This window comes from Hypomesus nipponensis, chromosome 3 (assembly GCF_054491055.1).
Source record: "Hypomesus nipponensis isolate SF chromosome 3, ASM5449105v1, whole genome shotgun sequence".
In the NCBI taxonomy this organism is placed as follows: Eukaryota; Metazoa; Chordata; class Actinopteri; order Osmeriformes; family Osmeridae; genus Hypomesus; species Hypomesus nipponensis.
This window is the reverse complement of record NC_140363.1, coordinates 10211909-10235243: the sequence shown is the minus strand read 5'-3', so window position 1 is coordinate 10235243 and position 23335 is coordinate 10211909. Positions and strand designations below refer to the sequence as shown.

General features: G+C 37.9%; 2 protein-coding genes across 5 annotated transcripts; one reads left to right on the top strand and one right to left on the bottom strand.

The window, feature by feature from the left end:
• Positions 1 to 698: 698 nt before the first annotated feature.
• Positions 699 to 12378, top strand: kcnk5a (potassium channel, subfamily K, member 5a). 2 transcript variants are annotated; one of them, XM_084675421.1, is made up of 5 exons: positions 699 to 1119; positions 6166 to 6277; positions 6677 to 6843; positions 7185 to 7353; positions 8677 to 12378. In XM_084675421.1, the coding sequence occupies exons 1-5, from the start codon at positions 934 to 936 to the stop codon at positions 9618 to 9620; spliced, it is 1578 nt and encodes a 525-aa protein (XP_084531547.1). In that variant the 5' UTR covers positions 699 to 933; the 3' UTR covers positions 9621 to 12378. The 2 variants fall into 2 exon arrangements, 1 of the variants encoding a protein (XP_084531547.1); XR_014731426.1 differs by lacking the exons at positions 6166 to 6277; positions 6677 to 6843; positions 7185 to 7353; positions 8677 to 12378 and adding an exon at positions 2075 to 2170 and having other exon boundaries at positions 1030 to 1119.
• A 2804-nt stretch (positions 12379 to 15182) lies between these two features.
• On the bottom strand, positions 15183 to 21788 carry ldah (lipid droplet associated hydrolase). 3 transcript variants are annotated; one of them, XM_084675418.1, is made up of 9 exons: positions 21678 to 21788; positions 20965 to 21099; positions 20647 to 20787; positions 20104 to 20262; positions 19620 to 19754; positions 18998 to 19167; positions 16754 to 16994; positions 16289 to 16371; positions 15183 to 15906 (listed from the first exon to the last, which is right to left on the bottom strand). In XM_084675418.1, the coding sequence occupies exons 4-9, from the start codon at positions 20258 to 20260 to the stop codon at positions 15718 to 15720; spliced, it is 975 nt and encodes a 324-aa protein (XP_084531544.1). In that variant the 5' UTR covers positions 20261 to 20262; positions 20647 to 20787; positions 20965 to 21099; positions 21678 to 21788; the 3' UTR covers positions 15183 to 15717. The 3 variants fall into 3 exon arrangements, with proteins under 3 accessions (XP_084531544.1, XP_084531545.1, XP_084531546.1); XM_084675419.1 differs by lacking the exon at positions 20965 to 21099 and having other exon boundaries at positions 21678 to 21772; XM_084675420.1 differs by lacking the exons at positions 20647 to 20787; positions 20965 to 21099 and having other exon boundaries at positions 21678 to 21766.
• Positions 21789 to 23335: the final 1547 nt, after the last annotated feature.

Genomic DNA, 23335 nt, shown 5'->3' with positions numbered 1-23335 from the left:
CATTTACTGTTTGACAATTGAATTAATATTTAACTAGACACCAGTGTCATCATTTTACAAGTAGCATACATTTGCAAAGGATTGTTAACACAACCTATAACTGGTAACCTGCACAACTGATAACAATCATGTAAATAAGGGTAATATTTGAGGCACAGTCCAGTAGTGAACACTGTAGGCTTATTTCTTAATCATAACATGAAAGGCAGTTAAAAATAAACAACCAGTTTTATAATGAACTAGGCTACTTAGCAAAACAAATATCAAAGTCGGGAATTTTTGTTGTCAGAATGGATTCATGCCCTGAGGATCCATGCCCTTAATTAACTATGGGATAATTTTCACCTATTTTAAATTTGTGGTGTATGTAAGCAACTTCACATTCCAGAATCGATGAAAACGAGTAGGCTACATGCCACAGCCAGTGGCATATTTCAAGCTTAAACAAAACCCGATCGGAGGTTCCTAATCTATTTAATAAACGCTAAATAAAAAATAATTCGTTTGGGATAAATTAGCACACTGGGCAACTAACAAGCCCTAATATAAAGTTAGGCCAATAGAAACAGGTCATGAGAAGTAGCCCACAGCTCAGTTTACCTGTAGCGAAAAGCAGCAAATGTTGTCTCTCATGGGCGGTTCTTTGCTCTTCTCAACTTCCCTACGAAGTTCGGGAGCTCATTAGTTGTTTGAAGGAGCAATGCCATTACACCGTCTGCGCACGTGGAGAGTAAACAACTGCTGCGCCGAAAAAACACGGACCTTTGTCAAACTATTAACTTTTGTGCAGTTGTGGTTTGCTTATGAGCACATCGAAACATTTTTTTGCACTATTACTCATGTTACATGGGGAGTTTCTGTGAATTATTTAAACAACATTTTGCGGAAGAAACAACTGAATCGATTTTTAAGCTAAACGCATTGTGAAGAAGTATGGTAGATAAAGGCCCCCTGTTAACTTCGGCGATTATTTTTTATCTGTCCATCGGGGCAGCAATATTTCAAGTTCTTGAGGAACCCAATTGGAAACTTGCATCAAAACAGTACAGGGATCAAAAGAATAAGATCTTGGAAGATTACCCCTGTCTCACGAAAGATGACTTGGACAGAATATTAGAGGTATGAAATTACACTATGACACGGTTACGTTGAAATGCAAACCACAAGTCTTGAATCTGAGTCGTTCAAACATAACATTTTATTTGTCACAGAAGGCATTGTTTTTGCTTTGTGTTTCTAATAAATTGTTCCTTTGCTCGTCTGTCACTGTTGTCACCACTGTGAGATTTTGAGTTCAGGAAACAACTTTTCCGACTTTGATCACTATGCCATAGTTTCATATACAGATCTAACGAAACTTAACGCAACAAAGTGCATAACCAGGATTTGAGGATGACATCATTACTCATGCTTGAATTGTGTCAATAAGTAGGCTTATTTATAACAAACACCTATGAATGTCTCATCACCTACGTCCAGATGCCAGGATTCAGTCATTAAAACGCAGTCTCTGTATACTGCACAATCTCTATGCATTGGAAACACACCATCTGACCATATCAGTGATGTTGTACACACAACACAAAGCTCATGTGCTGCTGCTGAGAGAACCGTGGACATGTACAAGGCAGTTGCTTTAATAAGATTAAAGATCATTACTAAGGTTCAATTCTGGGTAACTGCAGTCACCTAGATTTCGTCAAATGCAACATGTATGCAACAAATGTATACAATTGGGTGCAATGCTATGGGTTGTTTACTGTAGGACTATCTTTATTTAATCTTGTGGCTCAGTCTTTTAACGTTTCACAGTGTTCAAGTAGGAAAGATTTTATGTCCTGTAAAAATGATGATGCTGTATGTCGTAAAGCCAAAGGCCAATAGCAGTGTCATTGACCCCTGTCTGTCAGCAGTGTGCTCACACACACAAGTCAAGTTTTAATGATCATTTCATTACACAGGTGTCATAAAAGCTTTCCTTCAACATAACACATTATTGATAATAATGGAATCTCAAGCAACAACTTCAATTTTAATGTAACTTTCTCTGACCTGTGCCTACATTTGTTTTTAGGATTGAAGTTGCAGAAGAACATACACAATGTTACTTTGCACATACACAGTGGGTACCTTGAGCTGTGCTAAATAAAGACCATTTGTATACTGACCACACGAATACTTTTCCAGATTGGTGTACTTTCTGTGGGCACTATTTGGATGCTTTGAATAAAAGTGTCTGCTAAATGAATAACATGTTCATTCATTCATATTCAGCTATTTTGGGAATAGTATGTCAGACCCCAAAAGTAGCATGTCTTGACATGTTCTCCTCTCTTTCTTCAACATGTATTGAGGCTTTGGGGAGATTCATGAACAGTACCACCCTCCTTCCATTTGGTGTTAGATAATGAAGTGGTATGCACAATGCCTTCTCTTCCACCACCATTGTAAGTTCTTTTGTGGGTATGTGAATAGAGGGGAGAGGAGGGGAATGGTTGAATAAGGGGGGTTTCTTTTGTTACAGAGTGCTATGTGGCAGTTGTCAGAGCTGTTTTCCATATTGATTTGTCGAGGGACACCTGTTATCTCATTGACTATCAATGCATCTCAAGCTGTATATGTAATCACCACCATGAGTCAACCCACATTGACATCATTGTTGATGTATTTATTTAGCGGACACTTTCATGCAATCTGTGATGTACCAATTGTGCAAATAGAAAGTACAACAGACACTCAAGGATCAGAAGTGTGTAGTTCAAAGGGTATTTCAGTGGTCATGTAATGGTCTGCAACTTGGATGTCTTGTCTCGTCATGACCTCCTCCATGCGGTGGGACCCAAATATGCAGAGATCACCAAACCATCACCTATTCTGTGAAGTAGTATTTTAGCCGAAGAACCAAAAGAACAGATGGCTCTCCTGCCCATATCACTAGCCAGGACACGGGTGAGCACTTGGACTGCTGTAAAATTTCAGATTAGCAGGCATGCCACGTGACCTCCTAAATCCCGTCACCGGTTAGCACCTTTATTGCTCTTGAAGGTCGAAGGGCACACCTTAATAGTCTCGCCAGTTTTAACTGTTGTTATCATATGTACATAGTCTGTTACAGATTGCTAAAGGCACTTGAAGATCCAAAGGTATAAACAAAAGTTTATTTACAGAAATGGAAGTATGTTTTAGACCCGATACTGATAATAGATTTTCAAGGACATTCAGTAAATGCAGACTTCAAGATGACTTTCCTTTTACGGCTTGTCTATGTTACAAAATGTGTTTCTGTAGCAGACTGTTGATTACTGCACTGATACCAGCATCTTCAAACCGACCCAGCGGAGCAGATGAGTCTTTTTTGCCTTTAAGTATGACATTTGGGCCACTTTTTAAGTTATCATCTGTTCTCAGCATTCAGCCTTAATGGCTGTCCCTTTGAGAGTGGAATAAAACCCTGCTCATGTATGTCAACTGTCTAGCTGATAAGTTTGTGTGTGTCATTGTGGTTTTGTTGCTCTCTGGTTATCAGTGTAGCAAACCTGCACTTTCAGAAGCCTAATAACACTAATGCCATTTACCTCTGTTTACAGCAATTTAGTTAGTGGCAGCAATATTAAATATTAGGATTCTCCAAGTATATCCTTTAAAGGATTTGGCTATTCTGCATGTAAAGACTACCTTCAGAAATGGCAGCTGTTTTTGGACTACCTCTGCATAATACTTTGATTTAAATATCTCTTTCAGAATATCTGTATTTTTGCCCAATTTTGCCAATTTTCATCTTTGTGCTCTCTGGGTTCTTGAGATAATAGATCCACAGACACAGAGATTCCTGCCTTTATGGTTAGATAAGAGTGCTGTTATGAGAGAGCCTTAAGTCAGGGTTCTCTTTAACAAGGTTCTCTTAAGTGTCATTATGACTTATTTAATAAAAAAACAACCAACAATCAGTGGTTCTTGGAAAAGGCCTACATTTAAGCTCAGTCTAGTTTTGACAGTAGTGATCTGCTGAGTGAAGAATTGCATGACAGTGCAAACTTCCAAATTGCTGAGCTGCATGCATTAGTCATGCCCGTGAAGCAAAGCACGCACACACCAAACACATACTTACTTTGACTTACTTCATTTTTACAGTCCTGTTTTAACACCTTACTCAGGGTTAATGACGCTTTTCCAACCAAAGGACTTAAAGTTCTCCAGTGAATTAAATTCACACTGGAAACTTGCATACATTTCCTTTCATGTTTAGTTGTGTCTCTGTTCTCGATCTTTGTTTAAGGCTAGATCAGGGACAAAAGCATACTTGTGGTATATTCTTAAATCTAAATCCACTCAAATCTACATTATAGGCAGGATGGCAGTTAATTGGCAGTTGTTGTCAGTCTCATGGATGGCATTGGCCCTGAACCTTAGTTACTCATTATTCGAAGAAAGACCTGCATTAAGCAATTTTTGTAAGACAGTAGGTTTTATGTGTGTACTTCACAGACAGACTTCAGTTTGTCAAACAAGGCCTTTAATGTAAAATGAAGGAATTTTTGTTACAACATCCGTGGTAACTTGTCAACAACAGAGCCCTCTTATTTTCTATTGTCTATGCTGATTCCCAAACCCTAATAGCTTTACAAAAACACAAACATAAAAAGTAAATGTACATTTATATAATGATACAATAAAGAACATGAACAATTGCCACATCCACAAGGAGGAACTATGCAAGGAGGAAATGTAGGAATTGTGCAAGTTGTTTGACTAGTTTATTTTTAACCTGTCAGCATTTCAAAAGTTTCACTACCTTGTTAATGTTTCATCTGAGGGGGAGGTGAATCTTCTGACTCCTGTGGTACACTATCTATTGTGGTATTGTTTCCATCTGGAGATTATGCATTATTCTTTTTCTGCTTTTCTGTGTCTTGCAGAAGTATTCATACTGAGAGATCTCTTGTAGGACTGTGACTATTATGCAATATGAGGTATTGTTTTGCCAAAGTAAGAGTATTTTCCCAATAATGTTGGTTGTACCTAATGTTATTTACGAAGGGATAGGTATTTAACATACAAGTGCGCCTGTTTAATTTGAGCAACTATGTCACAGGCTTATTCTTAAATATTTTTTTGAGGCATAACTTAAAAGGTCCCACCACACACACACATAGCCTGGCTGCCAGCCCAACTTAGCCCCGCCCACAAAAACATTTGGTCGGGAAGTTGGGTCTGGAGGGGCTCGTATTGGGGACAAACTTCATTGATCTGGGCGGACCAATGAAATTGCCAGAGCGGGCTTTATACGATGATGGACAGATGATCAACAGTAAGGTAATCAACAACGTCACAAAAGAGCGCTTGGGTTGAATTTGTTTTCAACAAACAACATATTATGTTGCTCTGATTGGTTGTAGGTCTGTCCAATTGAGCAAAGAGGCATTTGTTTTACAAGTTCGGTTGAAATACGCCCCATAGTCACAGCCCAACGGAGAGTTATCAGACTCATATTCTGACTAGAATTATGAGTAAGACAACTTCAGGCTAACACACACACACAATTTTGGAAGACATTTTGGGGACATTGAAGTTTGGGTGTCAGGCAATGCCTTGTGTCATCACAGTGTAGATGTTTGGTCTGGTTTACATTTTTCACTTTGGATTGCATTATCAATATTTACAATTGCCATGTTTTCAAAGATATCCAAAAAGTACTATAATTCAAATGGTTTAGTGTTGCATAATCAGTAGAAAGATAGCACTTGAATTAATGAAGTTTCATAGAACAGTTGACATACTGTAGTTATTCAATGTCTTGGTATTTGAGTACTTGATTCAAAATGTTTGTTTGGGGACACACAAGTTTACATATTCCTACGTTGCTCTTCCAATGTAAGCAGTTGTGTTTCAACCCAGCAGGTCAGGAATGATCCTCTAGGGTCACTCAGTGCAGTCATGAGTGCATCTGGAGATAGAATCAGTCACCGGAAGGATGTTCTTTAGACACAACAACCCTCTCACTATTACTACTAAAACTTTCTGGGACAACCAGACCTTGGATCCTTTATGTGACATGAAGGTTTATTTTGGTACGAGAGGAAAGTTGTCTAAAACCTTCTAACAGGTTTGTCTCCATTTAAATTACCAAAATTCAGCTTGTGTATCTGCTGTTATTGTGTTCCCCAGGTGGTGTCGAATGCTGCAGACCAGGGTGTCACCATCACAGGCAGCAAGACCTTCAACAACTGGAACTGGCCTAATGCGGTCATCTTTGCTGCCACTGTCATCACAACTATTGGTAAATGGCAATACATTAATGGCAGTTAGTCCCAAAGTAGAATAAAATCTAATATCAATATGAGTGTTACTTTGTTTTCATTGTGTGTTGTCTGCTGTGGGTAATGAAGAGGAGGAGAGAAAAGGAATACCATCTAAAACAACAAGGCAGGAAACTGTTGGTTTAGTTTGTCAACAATAATTTGGTCTAACTGTGGTTTTACCATGCCTTTAAACAAGTTTGTAATTTCAATATAAATGATTCAAATAATTAAATTGTAATTTATTTGTGTGATTTTTGCTTCTTTGTGCCTGGCTATTTTTGACAGTTTAGTTTACTACAACAAAGGAAGAGGTGTGAGAAGCCTGTCCTTGATTGCTAAAATTAATTGCTGTTCATATTCAAATGTTCATATTACAGGTTATGGGAACATTGCCCCCAAAACATCAGCAGGACGGGTATTCTGCATATTCTATGGGCTTTTTGGGGTCCCTCTTTGTCTGACCTGGATCAGTGAACTTGGAAAGTTCTTTGGTGGTAGAGCCAAGCACCTGGGCCAGTATCTTACAAAGAGAGGAGTGTCACTGGTAAGTGACATAAATTAAACTATACCTCATAAACAGCATAATATTAAACGTTTTTTCTTGTTCTTCCATGGGCCACAATTTGTGAGATCATTTTGGAATGTAAATAGCATGTTGTCTTTTTATTATTTGTTTATTTATTTGCAGCCAGGAATAAACATTTGTTGTGTTATAGGAAGATTTGGGCTTGGGAAAGTGACTTAAGTAAACAACTGAAACATATACATTATACATCAAAATCATATTTTTAAAAGAAAGTAAACAAAATGTGTATCAAAATGCAGTTACGTGAAAATCAAGGGTCATGCGGGTTAACTTGACGAGAAGTATCTTTGCTCTTTCAGCGGAAGGCACAGTTTACCTGCACAGCCATCTTCATACTCTGGGGCGTGCTAGTGCATCTGGTCATTCCTCCATTTGTGTTCATGTCCCAAGAGGGTTGGACCTATGTGGAAGGATTGTACTTCTCCTTTGTCACCTTAACCACTATTGGCTTTGGTGATCTTGTTGCCGGTAAGCTTTTTCCATTTATGTATAGTACAGACTGAGTTCAAGTTGAATCTATGCTAATGAGCATTGAAGCAGTTCATGGTGGCCCCAACACTGTTCTTAAGACACTTTTGTACCTCATAGTACTGTCTCAACTCAACTGGACTTGACTCTACTCGCTTAGATACTCTGTTTTCCACTGCCGATAGTACCCTGTAGCACAATGTAGCTTATCATCATAGCAATGCCGCATGATACTGCTGTGACATTATCTTAAATGTGGCAAACACCACTGTAGGTGGCAACAAAACAGGAACGTCTGCATCTCCTCAATTGACCACAACAAGGTTTTGCTGGTTGCCATTTAGTAGTCTCAGAGTTCTTTTTTACCAAGTAGTCCAGTGAATGACACAAATTGCAGCTGTTATTATATGCTGCTATAGAAGCTTGGCTATTTAAAAATGGTGGGTTTGCACAGGACAACCCATGTCATGATTCTCTTTGCCCAGTCAGTAGTCTCAGTGTTTTTATGTCACCTGTTGGTATCACCTCAGCTCGCTTGGGAATTCGACGGAGGTGGTTCCAAAGAGTACAAAGTACAAGGTTTTTCCAATTGAAAACCCATAAATGCAAATAGTTGGGTCATGTCAAGCAGGTACCATGTGTTGGAAAAGTGCCATAAGACACTTTAAGTTTTTACTTGTACTTTGTCACTCGTCTGTATGTGGTAACTTGAGACCTGTGTTATCAAAGAAGAATCTATGTTATCATCAGTTTTCCCCTGGAGGGACATTTCTCTCCCATGCCATATTTAACTAGTGTAATACCTCTAACAGTAAAACCTATGCGTTTACATCAATGTTGCTATAGGTATCTCTATGAAATAGTCGCTATAGTTAGGAACCATCTTGAATGGATGAGTGGAGACATTTTAGTGTCACCTTTTAATGCTGACTTTATTTAATACAATTAAAAGATGATTTGTGAAAGACCACAATGGTGAACAAAATGATTGAATAGTTTTACTTTAGGGTAATGTGTGCACCTTGTTCACAAATATATGATTTTGCTTCCTTAACCGTTTGGCATACTTAATTTCAAATGTGGAGTCAGATGGCTGAGCGGTTAGGGAATTGGGCTGTTAATCAGAAGGTTGCTGGTTCGATTTCCCTACCATGCAAAATTGATGTTGTGTCCTTTGGCAAGGCACTTCACTCTACTTGCCTTGGGAAAATGTCCTTGTACTTACTGTAAGTCGCTATGGATAAGAGTGTCTGCTAAATGACTAAAATGTAAATGCATACTTTTAGATCTACTGTGTTAAAATGATTCTTCTCTGTATTTCAGGTGTGGATCCAAATGCAGATTACCCTACTCTTTACCGGTATTTTGTAGAAGTTTGGATTTACTTGGGCCTGGCTTGGCTTTCTTTGTTTTTCAACTGGAAGGTTCGCATGGTAGTGGAGGCCCACAAGGCCCTTAAGAAGCGACGTAAGCGACGTAAGCTATCCCTGGATGAATTAAGACACCACAAGGAAAGCCACAAAGCCACCCTGCGCCTGCCATCTACTGCCAATGATGCCAATATCTTCAGGTTCTTGTCCAAGAAGCAGGAGGGCTATAATGACCTCATCAAGCAGATTGGTGCCAAGAAAGAAAGTGAGAGCCACTGCAGCACTGGCGCCACTGGTTCCAACATCAAGGTGACAAATCGCTCCAAGAGCTGCAATGAAGAGGTCACTTCGAACAGAAACACCATCTTAAGCCTGGACCGGTCACCACGGCAAAAAAGAAGATATAGCTTTAGCGACCGTGTCACAGTGGCCTTTTCAAAGTCTAAGAACTACCTCCTGGGGTCTGAGAATGGCATGCTGTTGACTGAGGAACTAGTAGAAGGCGAACAGGAAAGGATGTACGAGAACCAGCTCGATAAAGATGTTGACCAGGAGAGTGGGGCGAGTGGTTTTGGAGGGGCGGGAGGCTGTGCTATAGGCAGCCATAGGACATGGGACACCAAAGACTACCAGCCCTTGATTTTCCAGAATGCAAATATCACTTTTATTGATGAGGATAACTTACTTAACAATATTGAGGAAGATGATGAGGGTGACACCAATGCCAAATCGTCTATTACCACATATGATGAAAATGTGGAGTCGGAGACAGACTCTAAAGAGGAACCGGTCTCAGAGTCTGAAGGATCTGTGTTCACAAGTGACGGTTCGGAACATGGGCATTCATATGAGAAGCTTGTGGAAGAGTATTCCAAAGAAGATAACACAGAGTCTTAAGCAACTGTCATTTTAAGATTTATTCCTAACTGTTCACCTCTTGTTTTAGATAAGGATGAAACATGAGTTTCATCTATAAGAATGTTCACTGTATTTCCATATTCAAGTATTGGCTCAGGCATGCCCTTTTTAGATAAGATATACAGTATATGACAGAGGGTTATTTTATTACCAAATTAAATGTAAATACTTTAACAATCTCTTACAAAGCTGTAAAGCATACATTTTCACATTTTAGACTGATATAAAATTCAGTGGCACTAAAATCTGTCATCATTAAGGACTAGGAACTTGATGTTCCCCTTTGATGTTCAGTGAGTTCAACTCATGTTCAGTATTTGTTTGGTCCAAATGTCAATTTACCTGTACTTGCCTGTACTTATTTCTACTCATTAGGAATTATTATTAAGAGGATTGCCCTTGGCATGATTAATATTCACCATATTGGTGCATTTTATGTATTTCTAAAATGAAGGACATTTCATTCTTTTGAATTATTAGTATACCAATGTCAATTTATTGCAATAAGGGCAGTTTGAGTTCCCTTAAAATCTTCTCAAAGCAGAATCTTCTTGACCCAAACCAAATGCCTTCATTCCTGCTTTGATGAGTCATTATACATAAAACAGTTTTGTTATCTGAAATGTATGTTTATATTGACTGTGAGTTTAGTATTTGTATTGTAACTTGGATGTAAATAGATACAGGCAATAGATACAGTCTCATCGCTAGGATGAGGGAACAACTTGAGGCTGCCTAGTAGAGGGAATTTGGGTAGTAACACAGAAGTATTTTGGGACTGGTAGAATTCATAACTCTTCAATGAAATATATTTCAGACAAAATGTAGATACACTGCCCAATTGTCTTACCTGTAACAGGGGGCTCACATAGTCCTGCTTCAGAGCACAAAACAGTCTTGTTGGACCACATGGTGATCTCAGTTTAAATTGATTTATGATTAGTCCCGGTGACTGCGAAACCACTGAGCTCAAACCTGTTTTTTTAATTGATTTTATATTTTTTATTGGGCTCCTGTGTTATTTAAAAAAATAGTCCAAGTCCATTCAGTTATATTAAAAAAACTATTATAGTTTTTTCAAACTTTAAATCTATACAAATGTGTATTGCAGTCTGGCCTTTTGGAGACATGTTTTTATTTGCTATATAAACATTGGAAAAGTGCCTGTCAGTTGCTCCCACCACAGTTTTGTCCAGGCCATGGCCTTGCAGCCTTTATTTACTCATGGGGGCTTGTGCTGGCATGAATGACGGAAATTTAACTCATGTGGGTGTCCAAGGTTAACGTGTGGTAGATCAATGTTCCTCTGACGTGATATCACTCATTACACGTAAAGATGTCCATTTCTATGCTTATATCTTTATGGCATTGTTTTTTAGTTTTTTTCAGTGCTCATCTCTGCATAGTTGATCAGTTGATCATAGTTGTTAGTGTTAATCATTTTGTACTGTGGGTTAAAACTGTAGCCTGCCTGTATATTTAAAATCGTTGCTAGTAAGTTTTGCACATGTTAGTGAAGAAGCAAACTCTTATCAATGTTGCTGTGTCTAAGATACAGAACCAGTTATTCAAGTAGGGCAACTGTACCTTGCACCAACATAACTGTGTAGTTATGTAAAATAGGCCAACTGTGACCTATTAACTGTGCCAGATAATGATAACTAATGTATGTAAGCATAAAAACCAAGGCACCATTGGAATTGTTTGCAAGCATTTATTCTGGAAAATGTCAGACAAAATTGACATTTATCTGGACAGTATGAAATGGTTCCTTTTGTGCTGTAACAACAGTATATGTGCATGTATGGTACGTCTGTGAATTTGATTTCAAGAATGTATTCCTTATCAACATGATCAAACAAGAAGTTTGTTGGTTTGAACATGTCTTGGAAGCAGCCTCTAAACTTGATTGGTTGGCCATTTCATTCATTCAAATGATTGTGCAAATGTTCTTGTTGAAATGTACATTTGGTGTGTATAAATGGCCAGTCTTGCACATTATCTCCATGTAAGCAGAACAAATATCCTAATTCATTGGTAATTAATCTAAGCAATGGGCAAGTTAATGTTTATGTAAGTAAATGGATTCTTGCTCAGTCCCATTGCTCTACAGCTGTAATTTCTCACTCCCAATCACACGTGACCTCATGGGCATATTTGTTACTTTCCTGTAATAATATCTAACATGTCTGCCGAGTCAAATGAGGCATCATGCTCCTCTTTTTCTACTTTTCACGTTTCATTGCATAACGTTATGTGAAAAGATGCAGCCTACAGTATTGCTCGTACATGCTTCTATTAGCGTCTAATCAGAAAGTCGTTGTAGTAATAACAATGGGGAGAAATACATGTAAATGCCAGGTGTAGGTGTTAATAAGACTAACATATGAGTTAAGCTGCCTAGTCAACTGAAATTATCAGGTTGTTAAATCTCAATTGTGGAATAGCTGACCATTGGTGAATCTGAATTATGGTTAAAGTTATTTTTAGAGACAGCAAAAGGAAAAAGAAAGCTGAATAACTGATTAGGATGTATTGCTTGAGTAGTTTGTGATTTGAAATCAAAAGGTTTTAAGTGCATTTGCTTTAAGTTTTGACTCATTTGTCGCTCCATTATGTAAAACTCCATTCGACTTTTATATTAAGTTATTTACCACTTGTATATTGTCTTGTACATACAATTCTTGCAAAACCATATATATTTTATTTGTTTAAATAAATTCAACTTTAAATGTGATTTTAGTTTGTATTTAGTTTTACATCAAGAATTGAGTCTCAAATAATAGACCTACATTTTGTCACATTTGTCTGGCTGTTATTGAGAAATGCATACCAAATACAAACCAATTCAAATTGGTCTACCCAACCAGAATAATGTTTCTCTTATATTCTCTGATATTGTGCTGCATCATTTACACAAATCCAAGGTTTTTGTTAATCATTCACGTTTAAAACCTTCAAATATAGTAACAGGGTGATTGTGTATTGTTCCACAATATACTCAAAACTAGTAGAACATTTGGTTAAAACCAATACATACAAAATAGTCCTCATTGACATGAGGGTGTTATAAAGCACATAGACTGGAGAGTAACATTCACCAAAATATATGCCAAAATCTTAAACCATAGTTATCATAGAAAATGGTTGTACATCGCTCATTGCCTATTAAGTCTATTAGATATTAATTCAAATCTGCTTATCTGCAAATAAGTGGAATTCTTTCCCATTTCTAAATCATTTGTGTGCAAGAAAGTCATTCAGGGGTGAACTTTTCCTATGATGCTGAACCAACAGCGATTATAGTAGGCATACCAGCCAGTCAATGATGGGATAGTCTGCACATGGACACCATTGTCTGAAGGTGGCCAGTCGAATAGGTCATTTCATAGTTAAAATATCTTTATAACCTGTTTTTTGGGCAAGCCTGGAACACAGTTCACTTCAATTGTCGGTGTTGTAAAATAAGATGGATGGTCATTCAGTCGCCAAAAATTGCTATACTATGTGTTATATAATAAATGTGTTATGTCCGTCCCCAGACCACCTCTTGGTTCAGTTGGATGAATTCATAGTTTTTTCTGCACTGCTTATGTGCCCTGAAAAAGGAGTACAACTGCTCCCCTTCACCTCAAACATTGGCCGACAAGCTGCTCATACCAAACCGCTGAAGGCTTGCCCATCAGACACCAGCAGACTGTGGTTTGGGATCCACGCTAACTGGACAAGGACAAGGCAAATATTACAAAGGTCTAAAGTTATACACTGGTGGAAAAGTGCTTTTTATTTAGAGTAAGTTCTTGCTGTGGGCATCAACCCAGAACAAAATGTTCTACAGTGTACAGAATGAAGAAACATCAAGCCAAGGTGTGATGAGCTGCTTAAATCTTACACAGATATGTTGAATGAGATATCACACGCAACATACAGCAGCCAAGGCTAACATATCATCTCACAATTTCCTACGAGATCTCCCAAATATTTGACAAATGTCCTTGAAGTTGTGCAGATTACATTTCTCACTCAAGCCTCTGATCCTTCCTACCACAGGAGCAAGGCGCGTAATCCAACAGGCTAGAGAGTTTGATGTTTACATTTTCGTTTCAGAGTGTAAGAGAGACTGTGCCAACAGGCTAGATTTTTGGTTTTAAGTTTCAGTTAGGGAGTTGTGTGCAAACGTATTTTTGACAGCCAGCCCATTCCCCATCATTTACACTGTAATTCTGCTCTTATAGTTTGGGCAACACTTTACATTAAAGTTACATTATCAATGTAACATTATCATTAATGTAACTCCATATCAATATCTATAATAATATTGTTATTACATAGGGACTGCCATGTAGTTACACTTCATTATGGTTTAGTATAAGTTTTTCCACAAGTGAATCTTGGTATGGGGGAGGTTGGGTTTTACAGCTAGGGGTAAATGGATGTTTCCATACACTTCTGTAATGACCTTTACCGCTAACACTTAATACAATTTTATTATTAGCAGTTCCTACAATGTTAGTATAGATATTGCTATGTAGTTACATTGTAGTTGATGTAACCTTAGTGTAAAGTACCACCAGTGTTTGTTTTTCAAGTGCAATGTGTACTCATGAACATATTAGTTAAAGACTTGGTGGATTCTGTCAGACATACTCTGTGGTATTTCCTAACATGTCAGTTTTTCTCAAACGGGCAACAAGTGTTCAGAGTACTTAACATAGAAGCTATGGTGGAGAGAGAGCTCTGCAGACCTATTCCTGCTGCAGGACCTTCCGGAGAGGAAACTTTTGGACACCTCTGGTGGAGGCGGGCAGGGGTTTAGGCCAGGTGGTGGGAACCCTGGGAGAAGTGTGTTGGCAACCGCCCAACTACTGTTTACTGAGTGTAGACAACGGGAAAGGAAGGATTGTTTGGGAGGATAAGAACAATGTGTTTACTTTTACTCTCATGTGGTATGGGCATTGTGTGCTTAGAGGAAGGACATGGGTGTCTATGCCATGTCGTTAATTTAAAAACAATGCCTAACTACACTGCACATGGCTTGGCTTTGCTCTAGAATAAAATTACTGTAGGAGTAAATGTAAAAGTAAAAACTATGTATTTCTCCATACAGGCTTACTTGCCAATTTCAGGTCAGGGTGAATGTGTGCACAATGTTTAATGTAATTATATGAATAGACATTATACATTTTCTGTTATATACCCTCATTCACAATAGTGCCCTCTGCTGGATAAACAATTATAGATCAAGTACTTGCACAATGTTTTGATGTTATACTGAAGAAACATTAGAGCCATCTCACATCCGACACTGCCATCAGCCTTCAAAAGTACACTGCCTTTGAAATCCTTGCAAGCAGCTGTGCTGGCTTCATAAAAATGTCCTTCACTCATTCATCTCACTGGGAACCTACAGGGTTCACATACAATATTTTGATAGGCACAGACATTTTTTGGGGATGCAAGTTATTTTTTAATTTCTATAATATAATTTTTTGGGAAGGTAGTTCATTTCTATTAAGGATGCAAATTAAAATAAAACAATACTTTAAAATGTACTTGTCCTTTAATGGGTTCCTAGTGTTTTATTGGCAAGGAGTTTTATTTCAAGGCTTGAAAAACACGTAACATAACATTATCATAGTTAATTTTCATTTATAAATATATTGGTCCAATGCCTCCCTCTCAATATTACTTGATGCAGATTGGTCAAGTGCTAGTTTGAAGTGAAATTCTCAACAACAAAGGAAGAAGAAAATACATCATGGCAAACCTTGTTTGGTCCCAAGTGGACATCATGAGGTATAGGCTGTAAGCAGTTTTGTAAGTGTTACTTCAAAGTGTGGTTTTCAAACCTTCAGGCTGATTGTTCTGTTTAACCATAGCAAAACAAATTACTAACTAATGGAGTCCAACTGCTTGACTGTCAAAAGTGATTGTAAATTAATCATTTATGAAAGAAACGTCAATAATCAAGAGTTATATATCAGTATATAAAATACCCATTGACCATCTGGTACCCATACTGTTTGTATTTGTTTGTAGTTTCAATATGATCTTGCATATTATGTTGAAAACAACTTTAAGTTTGCACATCACTTTGGATCCATTCAAAAATCAGACTGGCAACTTCCTTCCCGGCATCCAAGACAAAGGCATGGCGAATTCCATTTTCACAGAGTTTTATATCTCCATCTGGAAAATCTCTCTTCATGTCATGGTAGTACTGCATGGGGCACCAGTGGTCACTGGCTCCATAATAAAACAACAGCTACCGGTACAAATAATCATAACACCAATGTTAATGTTAACAAATGAAACAGTGGCAGTAAGCAACAGTTCCAACTGATTAAAACAAGTAATTGCACAGTGACACTTCCTTCCCTTTTGGGTCTTCAGATATTCAATATTCAAGTGTTAATAATTCTGGGTAATACTGTACACCATTTTCCTCCTTAAAGGGCTGGATCAGTAAAACACACTATCAGTGTCATCTCTTAACCACTGAAAAGGCTATTTTGTTTTTATGATTGAATCTTAGATTGATATCCTATTTATATATTTGTATACTTCTTTGGACTATACCACCACAATATTTATGAGGATGTACTACAATGGAGTGAGTCAATTTCTTAACTGTTGAACCTTGTTACCTTGTTGAGATTTTGATTGATGGTAAAGTTGTCTCTTGCCAGAACCTTCCTCATCTCTTGACCACCCATGTACATTGCATTGGCTAAAAAGAAAACATGTATGTAATGGCTATTAGTGGGGGTTTAAATCAGCTAAATAGTACATAATGCAAACATATTTATAAATGAGTTGTAAATGTTAAAAGTTAAAGTGACACTTTAAAGGGGAAACCGGGAACATTGTCATAGGTGACTTTTATTCAAAAGTGCAATAGGGCAACTTGATTGTACTTGCAATGTGTAGTCATCTATTTGGGTAGATGCAAGAATAAGTCAGAACACTGAGGTCATAAAAACATTTGTTTTCATCGGCATTTCACAATGCTAATAAACTAGTCTGTGGTCCTAATACTGTAACTCAAATGTATCCATCTGTGAGAAACTTCTCAAAATAATAATAAATGACAGCTTGCTAGCCAGACTCACCTGCACAGTCCACACTAAAGAGACTAACAGTAGCTGGTATAACAGTGTGGTCCAATGAGCGCAGCCCACCAAAGATCAGCTTCACTATGGCAGCCTTAAGTGTCTCTGGCAGCAACGAGAGCAGGAAGATGGGCAAGTAAGTAATGTATCGCAGGTGGCATAGCACTGGAGTCATGACCTTCCCCTGAGGAGTCTGGGCCATGCGTTCAATCGTAGGGAAGAGAAGGACAGACTTCACCACCTGCCAATGAAGGCAAGAATGAAACAGAAAAGTATATTTCTTTGAAGGATCTGTGCATTTACAGTAGTACAGAGTACAGCTGACCATGAAAATAAAACAACTAGGGGGCTTGTTTCCTTCATATTGTTCAATTAGTAGCTTCCTTCAGACAGATGGGTAATATATGAATGTTAATCCTGTCACAGAACCATACTATATATATATATACCTTTTTGTGCTTTATAATAATGTAATACTACGGTACTCGAGCACCACAACTCAATTAGAATAATCTATGAAACATCTCCCCATGTTGCTATGAGAGGTGCAGGCTGGAAACAAAGAAATAGTCGAACCGTTTAAATTCCAGAAACATTTTGCAGCCACCTTTGACAGGGAAAAGAGCCATGGCGTATATTATTAGTTAGGCTCTATCCAGACTACATTCCTATCAACAAAGAAAGGGTGGTGGGGGGTCAAAAGTCAGTTGTCTCTTAGGCCCTTAACCCAGCTTATAACTGTTTTAACTTTTCTGGGAAGGCATTCTAATAGACACTGGAACGGTGATGCTGGATTTGCTTCCATAAAGCGAAGAGGTGGTCCAACGCCATATTAATACCCATGTGTTTGGAATGGGATGTCCAATAAGCTCATATGAGGTATGATGATCAGGTGTCCACATGCTTTTTGCAATATACTGTAATGTATAACTTGGAATTTAGGGAGGAGTTAAAGATTCTCCCACATCAGTCAATCATGATCAGAAAATCTTTCACCAATGGTGCAAATAGATATTACATTTTAATACATTTTATTTATATAGTGCTTTTCAAGGTACTCAAAGTCACTTTACAGAGTCCAGCATTCATTCAGACACAGTCAAACCGGTGGTGGCATGGAAGCGTGGGTGCCAATCCGTGCCTACGGCCCCTCCAACCACCACCAACATTCGTTACCAACATTCATTCACATTCATACGATGCATGTCTTTATGATGGTGGGGGAAACCGGAGTACCCGGAGGAAACCCACGCAGGGGAGAACATGTCCACACAGAAAGGACCTGGAAGCGACCGGGGTTTGAACCAGGGACCTTCTTGCTGTGAGGCGACAGTGCTAACCACTGATAGCCTGACGTTGTCATACTCATAATTCTAGTCAGAATATGAGTCTGAAAACTCTCCGTTGGGCTGTGACTACGGGGCATGTTTCAAACAAACTTGTAAAACAAATGCCTCTACGCTCAATTGGATAGACCTACAACCAATCAGAGCAACGTAATATGTGTTTGTTGAAAACAAATTCAACCCAAGGGCTCTTTCGTGACGTTGTTGATTACGTTACTGTTGATCATCTGTCCATCATCGTATAAAGCCCGCTCTGGCAATATCATTGGTCCGCCCAGATCCTGGTTTTATGTAGTTGTTCCCAATACGAGACCCTCCAGACTCAACTTCCCAACCAAATTTTTTTGTGGGTGGGGAGAAGTTGGGCTGGCAGCCAGGCTAAACCACTGAGCCACCATGATGCCCTTTTTGAGTTGAGATGAGTAGTGTTATACCGCCCTCTGTTGGTTTGATGTGGCATAGTTTGCATACTTTTACTCGAGCACACAACCATTGACATCAGTCCACCGCTGAAGACTAGGAAAAGCTGTGGCGGCTGCAAACGTACTTGATTCCTCCAGAAATTGTACCACTCTGTAGTTCTTGAATCTTTTAATTGTTCAGTCAGTTCAGCAATAGAAGTGTAATCAAAAAATGGAGAGGGTAGGTCACTCAATTTGCCAGAAGTATCAGTGACAGGTTGTAACTGAGCTTCAGTGATGGGGCTTGGGGTAAGAAACGACAGGGCCAATACAGGGCCCTGCACGACACTCATAAAAGGTAGATGATATGATATGAGGGCGAATTTAAGAAACCACCATTCCTAATGATCCCAGGAGACAGATAATTATAGTTTTAGCTGAATTTATTGCAGTTATGTGGGTGTACTCAAAACCCAAACATAAGAGATCAGACTCACCTGAAGTTCAGGATCCCTTTTCATCATCTCCAGTATGATGTAGCAACCAATGGAATGGCCTATGAGAACTAGCTGGGTAGCTCTTGGAACATTTTCCCTAAGGAAGGCTAGCTTGTGCTCTATCTGACCATTAAGACCAAACACGTCATTCACTGATGTCCCAGGTGGATCTGTAAAAAAATCATAAAATAAGTCTCCATATAAATACTCTATATTTATAATTGTTATCATGATTTTCTGCAGAAAAATTAAAGACTGTATAAAGCCTGTCAACTTGCTAATGCTAACCAGTCAAAACAAAAAAGAAAAATATGAAACTTTATACATATACTTTACCTCGCTTAGGAAGTCTAAAGAACTCCATCTTGGATTCTTATACATTTATATTATTTGTTGATATATTCATAAAATAAATGATTTGATGTCACATGTCTGAGGCTATAATATTTAAATCAGTGGCCAACATGGCAAATTGAATCCCAAGCTTTATTTTTACTGACACGTTTAGAAGTGTTATTCTGAAGGGGTCTATATCTTTGTTTTCTGTGTCCAACTTTTTGAAAACACAAGTTTGTTTTTTCTGAGTGTACAGTGAGTATGTACAGTGATGAATGTCCACTACCTTCAATCATGTCCATAGTGTCAGGGGGCAGACAGTGGCCTGCATGGCTCACTGCCCACACAGGATAGCGACTGCCAAACTTTTGATGAAGTGTTTGCATAAAGGTCTTGTAGAAGTCAACAACTCCTGGGTTGCCTGTACAGAAAAGGTTTACATGGCTAGATCAAACATCCTTATGAATGCATGTTTGTCCAATGTAGTCAGAAAAGGTATGTTTAAAACGAAACCTTAATTACATTAATTACATTACAGACTTCAAGAGCAGCAGGAGGTATCTAAATAGATTTGAATGTTATTTAGCACTCGCTAAACTATGTTCCTTTATTTTTACAATTATTAAGACAGTGCAATTATCCCAGGGTGATGGTGCTGCAAGCACTATCAGAGTTAGTATCAAGAACCTCACCTGGTCGCTTAAGCTCTTCTAAATTCAATTTCTACAAAGTACTGCTTCCAAACTTTTTACTGACTGACATATACTAACCTGGAATGATGAGAAAAAGAAGTTTAGGGGGAGTTTTCAGGGAGGAGCCAGAGTGTTGTTTGAAGGAAGTGCCAATTTTGAGGACTTCTGTGACAGCGCCACAGCAGTATAAATGTTCTGTGGTTTCATCCTTAGCCCCCAACGCAGAGCATTCCATCTCTAAACCACGAGAAAGGGATCAAAATAAAATGTCATTCATTTTTGTCATTTGAATCCCTCCCAGGATAGGATCAGTCATCTAAACCTTTGTTTTAAAATCTGGGCCTGAGTTTAAAAACACTGGTTTATAGATTTGACTATATTATGACATGTAGAAATGTACATTCTTGTGCATGTTATAAATGGGGTTTATAAACATGTCTAATCCTACAAATATGCAACAGATCTTTTCAAGATCTTTCCCATCAAACAATCTTTTTTTGTGCATCTGCATAAATGAGAAAAAAAATGTATAATTGAGCACTCTAGACAATCTGCTAGGTAAACTGATAGTAAAACAATGTGAACATATTAATATAATTCCTTAATGAAACACGTTTGGACCTGCGTGCTCAGTAATAGATGGTGTACAAGGTGTGGGTGTGGCTTTTCAGGCCCTGCCGGTCTGCCAGTAAGATTCCTTCAAAAGAGCCGTTCAACCAACTATGGGTTTTAAAGTGTATTGGTCAGTGCAATTGGAAAAACCTACAAAGAAAGATGAGACTTGATCAAAACCACATTGCAAAGATAAAAGTTTGAGCACTTGGGTAAACAACAAACATGTATATATCAAATTAATGTATACATATTTTGATTCCAGATTTATATTGGCATTGACAAATTGTCAATTTGGGCAAAGACACATGAAAAGAGCAGTCGTACCTTCCTTGCATTCTAGAATCATGCGTCACGTAAAATATATAGGACAGTCAAGCAGAGGCCCAACTGTATGTACTTGTATCTTGTCTGTTCTCCTAAGGCAATGTACTTATGCAGCTGTAGAATAGCATCTTTGTACTGGAAATAAGAGTTGCAAGTGTATTAGTTCTATTCCTATTTTTGTAAACACTGCTCTTGAAAAAATACTGAAAAGATGAGAAGGACAATTTTGAGTTTGCAGTGGACTCATTTAAAATGAAAGAGAAGGGTAAAAAAGTTAAATCTGTGTTTCTTATGTTACAATAGTTCAAAAGACCACCAATTAAGTCCAATAGACTAGAGGACAATATTCACTATCTAAATTATGTGCACATACAATAAATATTGTGCAACATGTTAGGCATGGTAAAAGACAAGGTCCAGGCTTACAACCAGCAAAGTCACATTTACACTACAACGTGCACCTATAACATTGTATTTAACGTTGTATTTACACTAGAGGTCTAGCTAGATGTACTAGACTTGGTCAAACATATTATTCTTTGGATTATGATGCTTCGTATTAAATAAGACATAGAAAGTATCTTAGCTAGCTAATGCTAGCGCAATAAATGTATAAACTAACAAGCAACGTTGTTTGCTTTCAAATGTTTGCTAAAGAAAACATTGTTTAGTTTACTGTACAAATTACATTTCCATTCTAGATAGAGACATACCACATGGTTGTAGCGCATTAAACTGATTCAGTGAGGTAAAGGTACCGAGCTGTCTTTCAGAGCAAAAGGTAAACCGCTTCTCAGAGGAATCTCGTTTCCGGTTTATTGCTATTAAACGTTTCAAAATAAAAGTAGAATGTGAAGAAGAAAAACAAAATATTTTCTAAAAAGGTCAGGATACAGCTAAAATAACATAAACCAGATCAAAATTGTAGCTACGAATTAGAGTCTAAAAACGGACACTGGATCCTACACACACTTCAAACAACTCTAAAACATGCCATCTGAGGAAATTATTGGATGACTGAAATCTTGGGATGTGTTATGCGGACAGAAGCAATACATGTATGGAAAGACCAGAATGAGGACTTTACAAGGGGAAGTCCAAGACAGTGGATTTCAGGAGAAACTAGAGAACTGCTGACTGACGGCCAATCTGTTGACCATCATGGACAAATGTAAACGATCCATGAAATTCGGGTCAGGCAGAGGAGCAGCTTGAGCCAGTCTGATTCTACCACAGCGGTTGACGGAGCAGACAATCCTACTTCAGTGTCTGACAATATTTCTTCAAGAGTTTATTCCTACCAGCTGCCATCAGCAAACATCTTCATCAACAAAGAATATGGTTACTGAACACTACCACAACAACATGATAACATGAAGAGTTCTGAGGCTAGGAAAGACTTTTCTCTTTGCCTAGAAACTCTTTGTACATTCTATAATTATATTAAATTAAGTGTTTGTTGCATTCATATGGATGTTACCAGTGACTTTTACTGATATGATATAGATGACATGATCTGTGTTCTACTAAGTGATAGGTTTGGCCTAGTTCTAGTTCTAGAAGCTTCAATGTTAAACGTATCAAAGGCATCACTTTTTTTTTTAAGACCAAGGTTCACATCGGTTCACAATGTCACCAGAAAATGTTACAATTATTTACAACCAGTCCAATATAATGTATGTAGAAGGAAAAAAAAAACAGTGCAGTGATATTTATAGAATATTTATTCCTTGTGGAGATTATAATCTTATATCAAATTTACAGTTCTATATGTCAGCTGCTTGAGACATATTTATCATTAATATATATATACCTATATATATTCTGATATATACAAAGCAAACCAGAGTACTATACTTGTATACTAACAATAATATCAGGCTATATGGACATTTGAGCACTGGTATTGTACTAGAATACAGCCCTGTAGTACACAGTTCTTCCAAATAACATGAAACATTTCCTTGGGATATTGAGAGTTTTTGACTGTTGTGAAAAACAAAATCAATAGTAAAATGCATTACATGAATTTGAATACCTTTAGAAAGAACCTATATACCTTACAGCCTGAACTATAAATGAACAAAACCACAAATATTGAATCAAAAATCTAAAAATGTTTTTGTTTAAATTGTTGCAGAAATTTCAAATTGGCATGTGTGCACACTGGGGTGTTGTTAGACATAAAACTCTACTGGGGCACAGGCAGTGGTGGTCCTTAGAAAAGTGGGTATACTCTTAATTTTGCAAGTTTTTTAAGCAGCCCATACAGCAATCAGTAGCTGAGCCTCTGAGGCTAATGTAGTTTCGCGAGTACGTCTGAAATTGTGAAAGGAAATTGTTTTTTGAATGGCTCGCTTCATCTTACCTG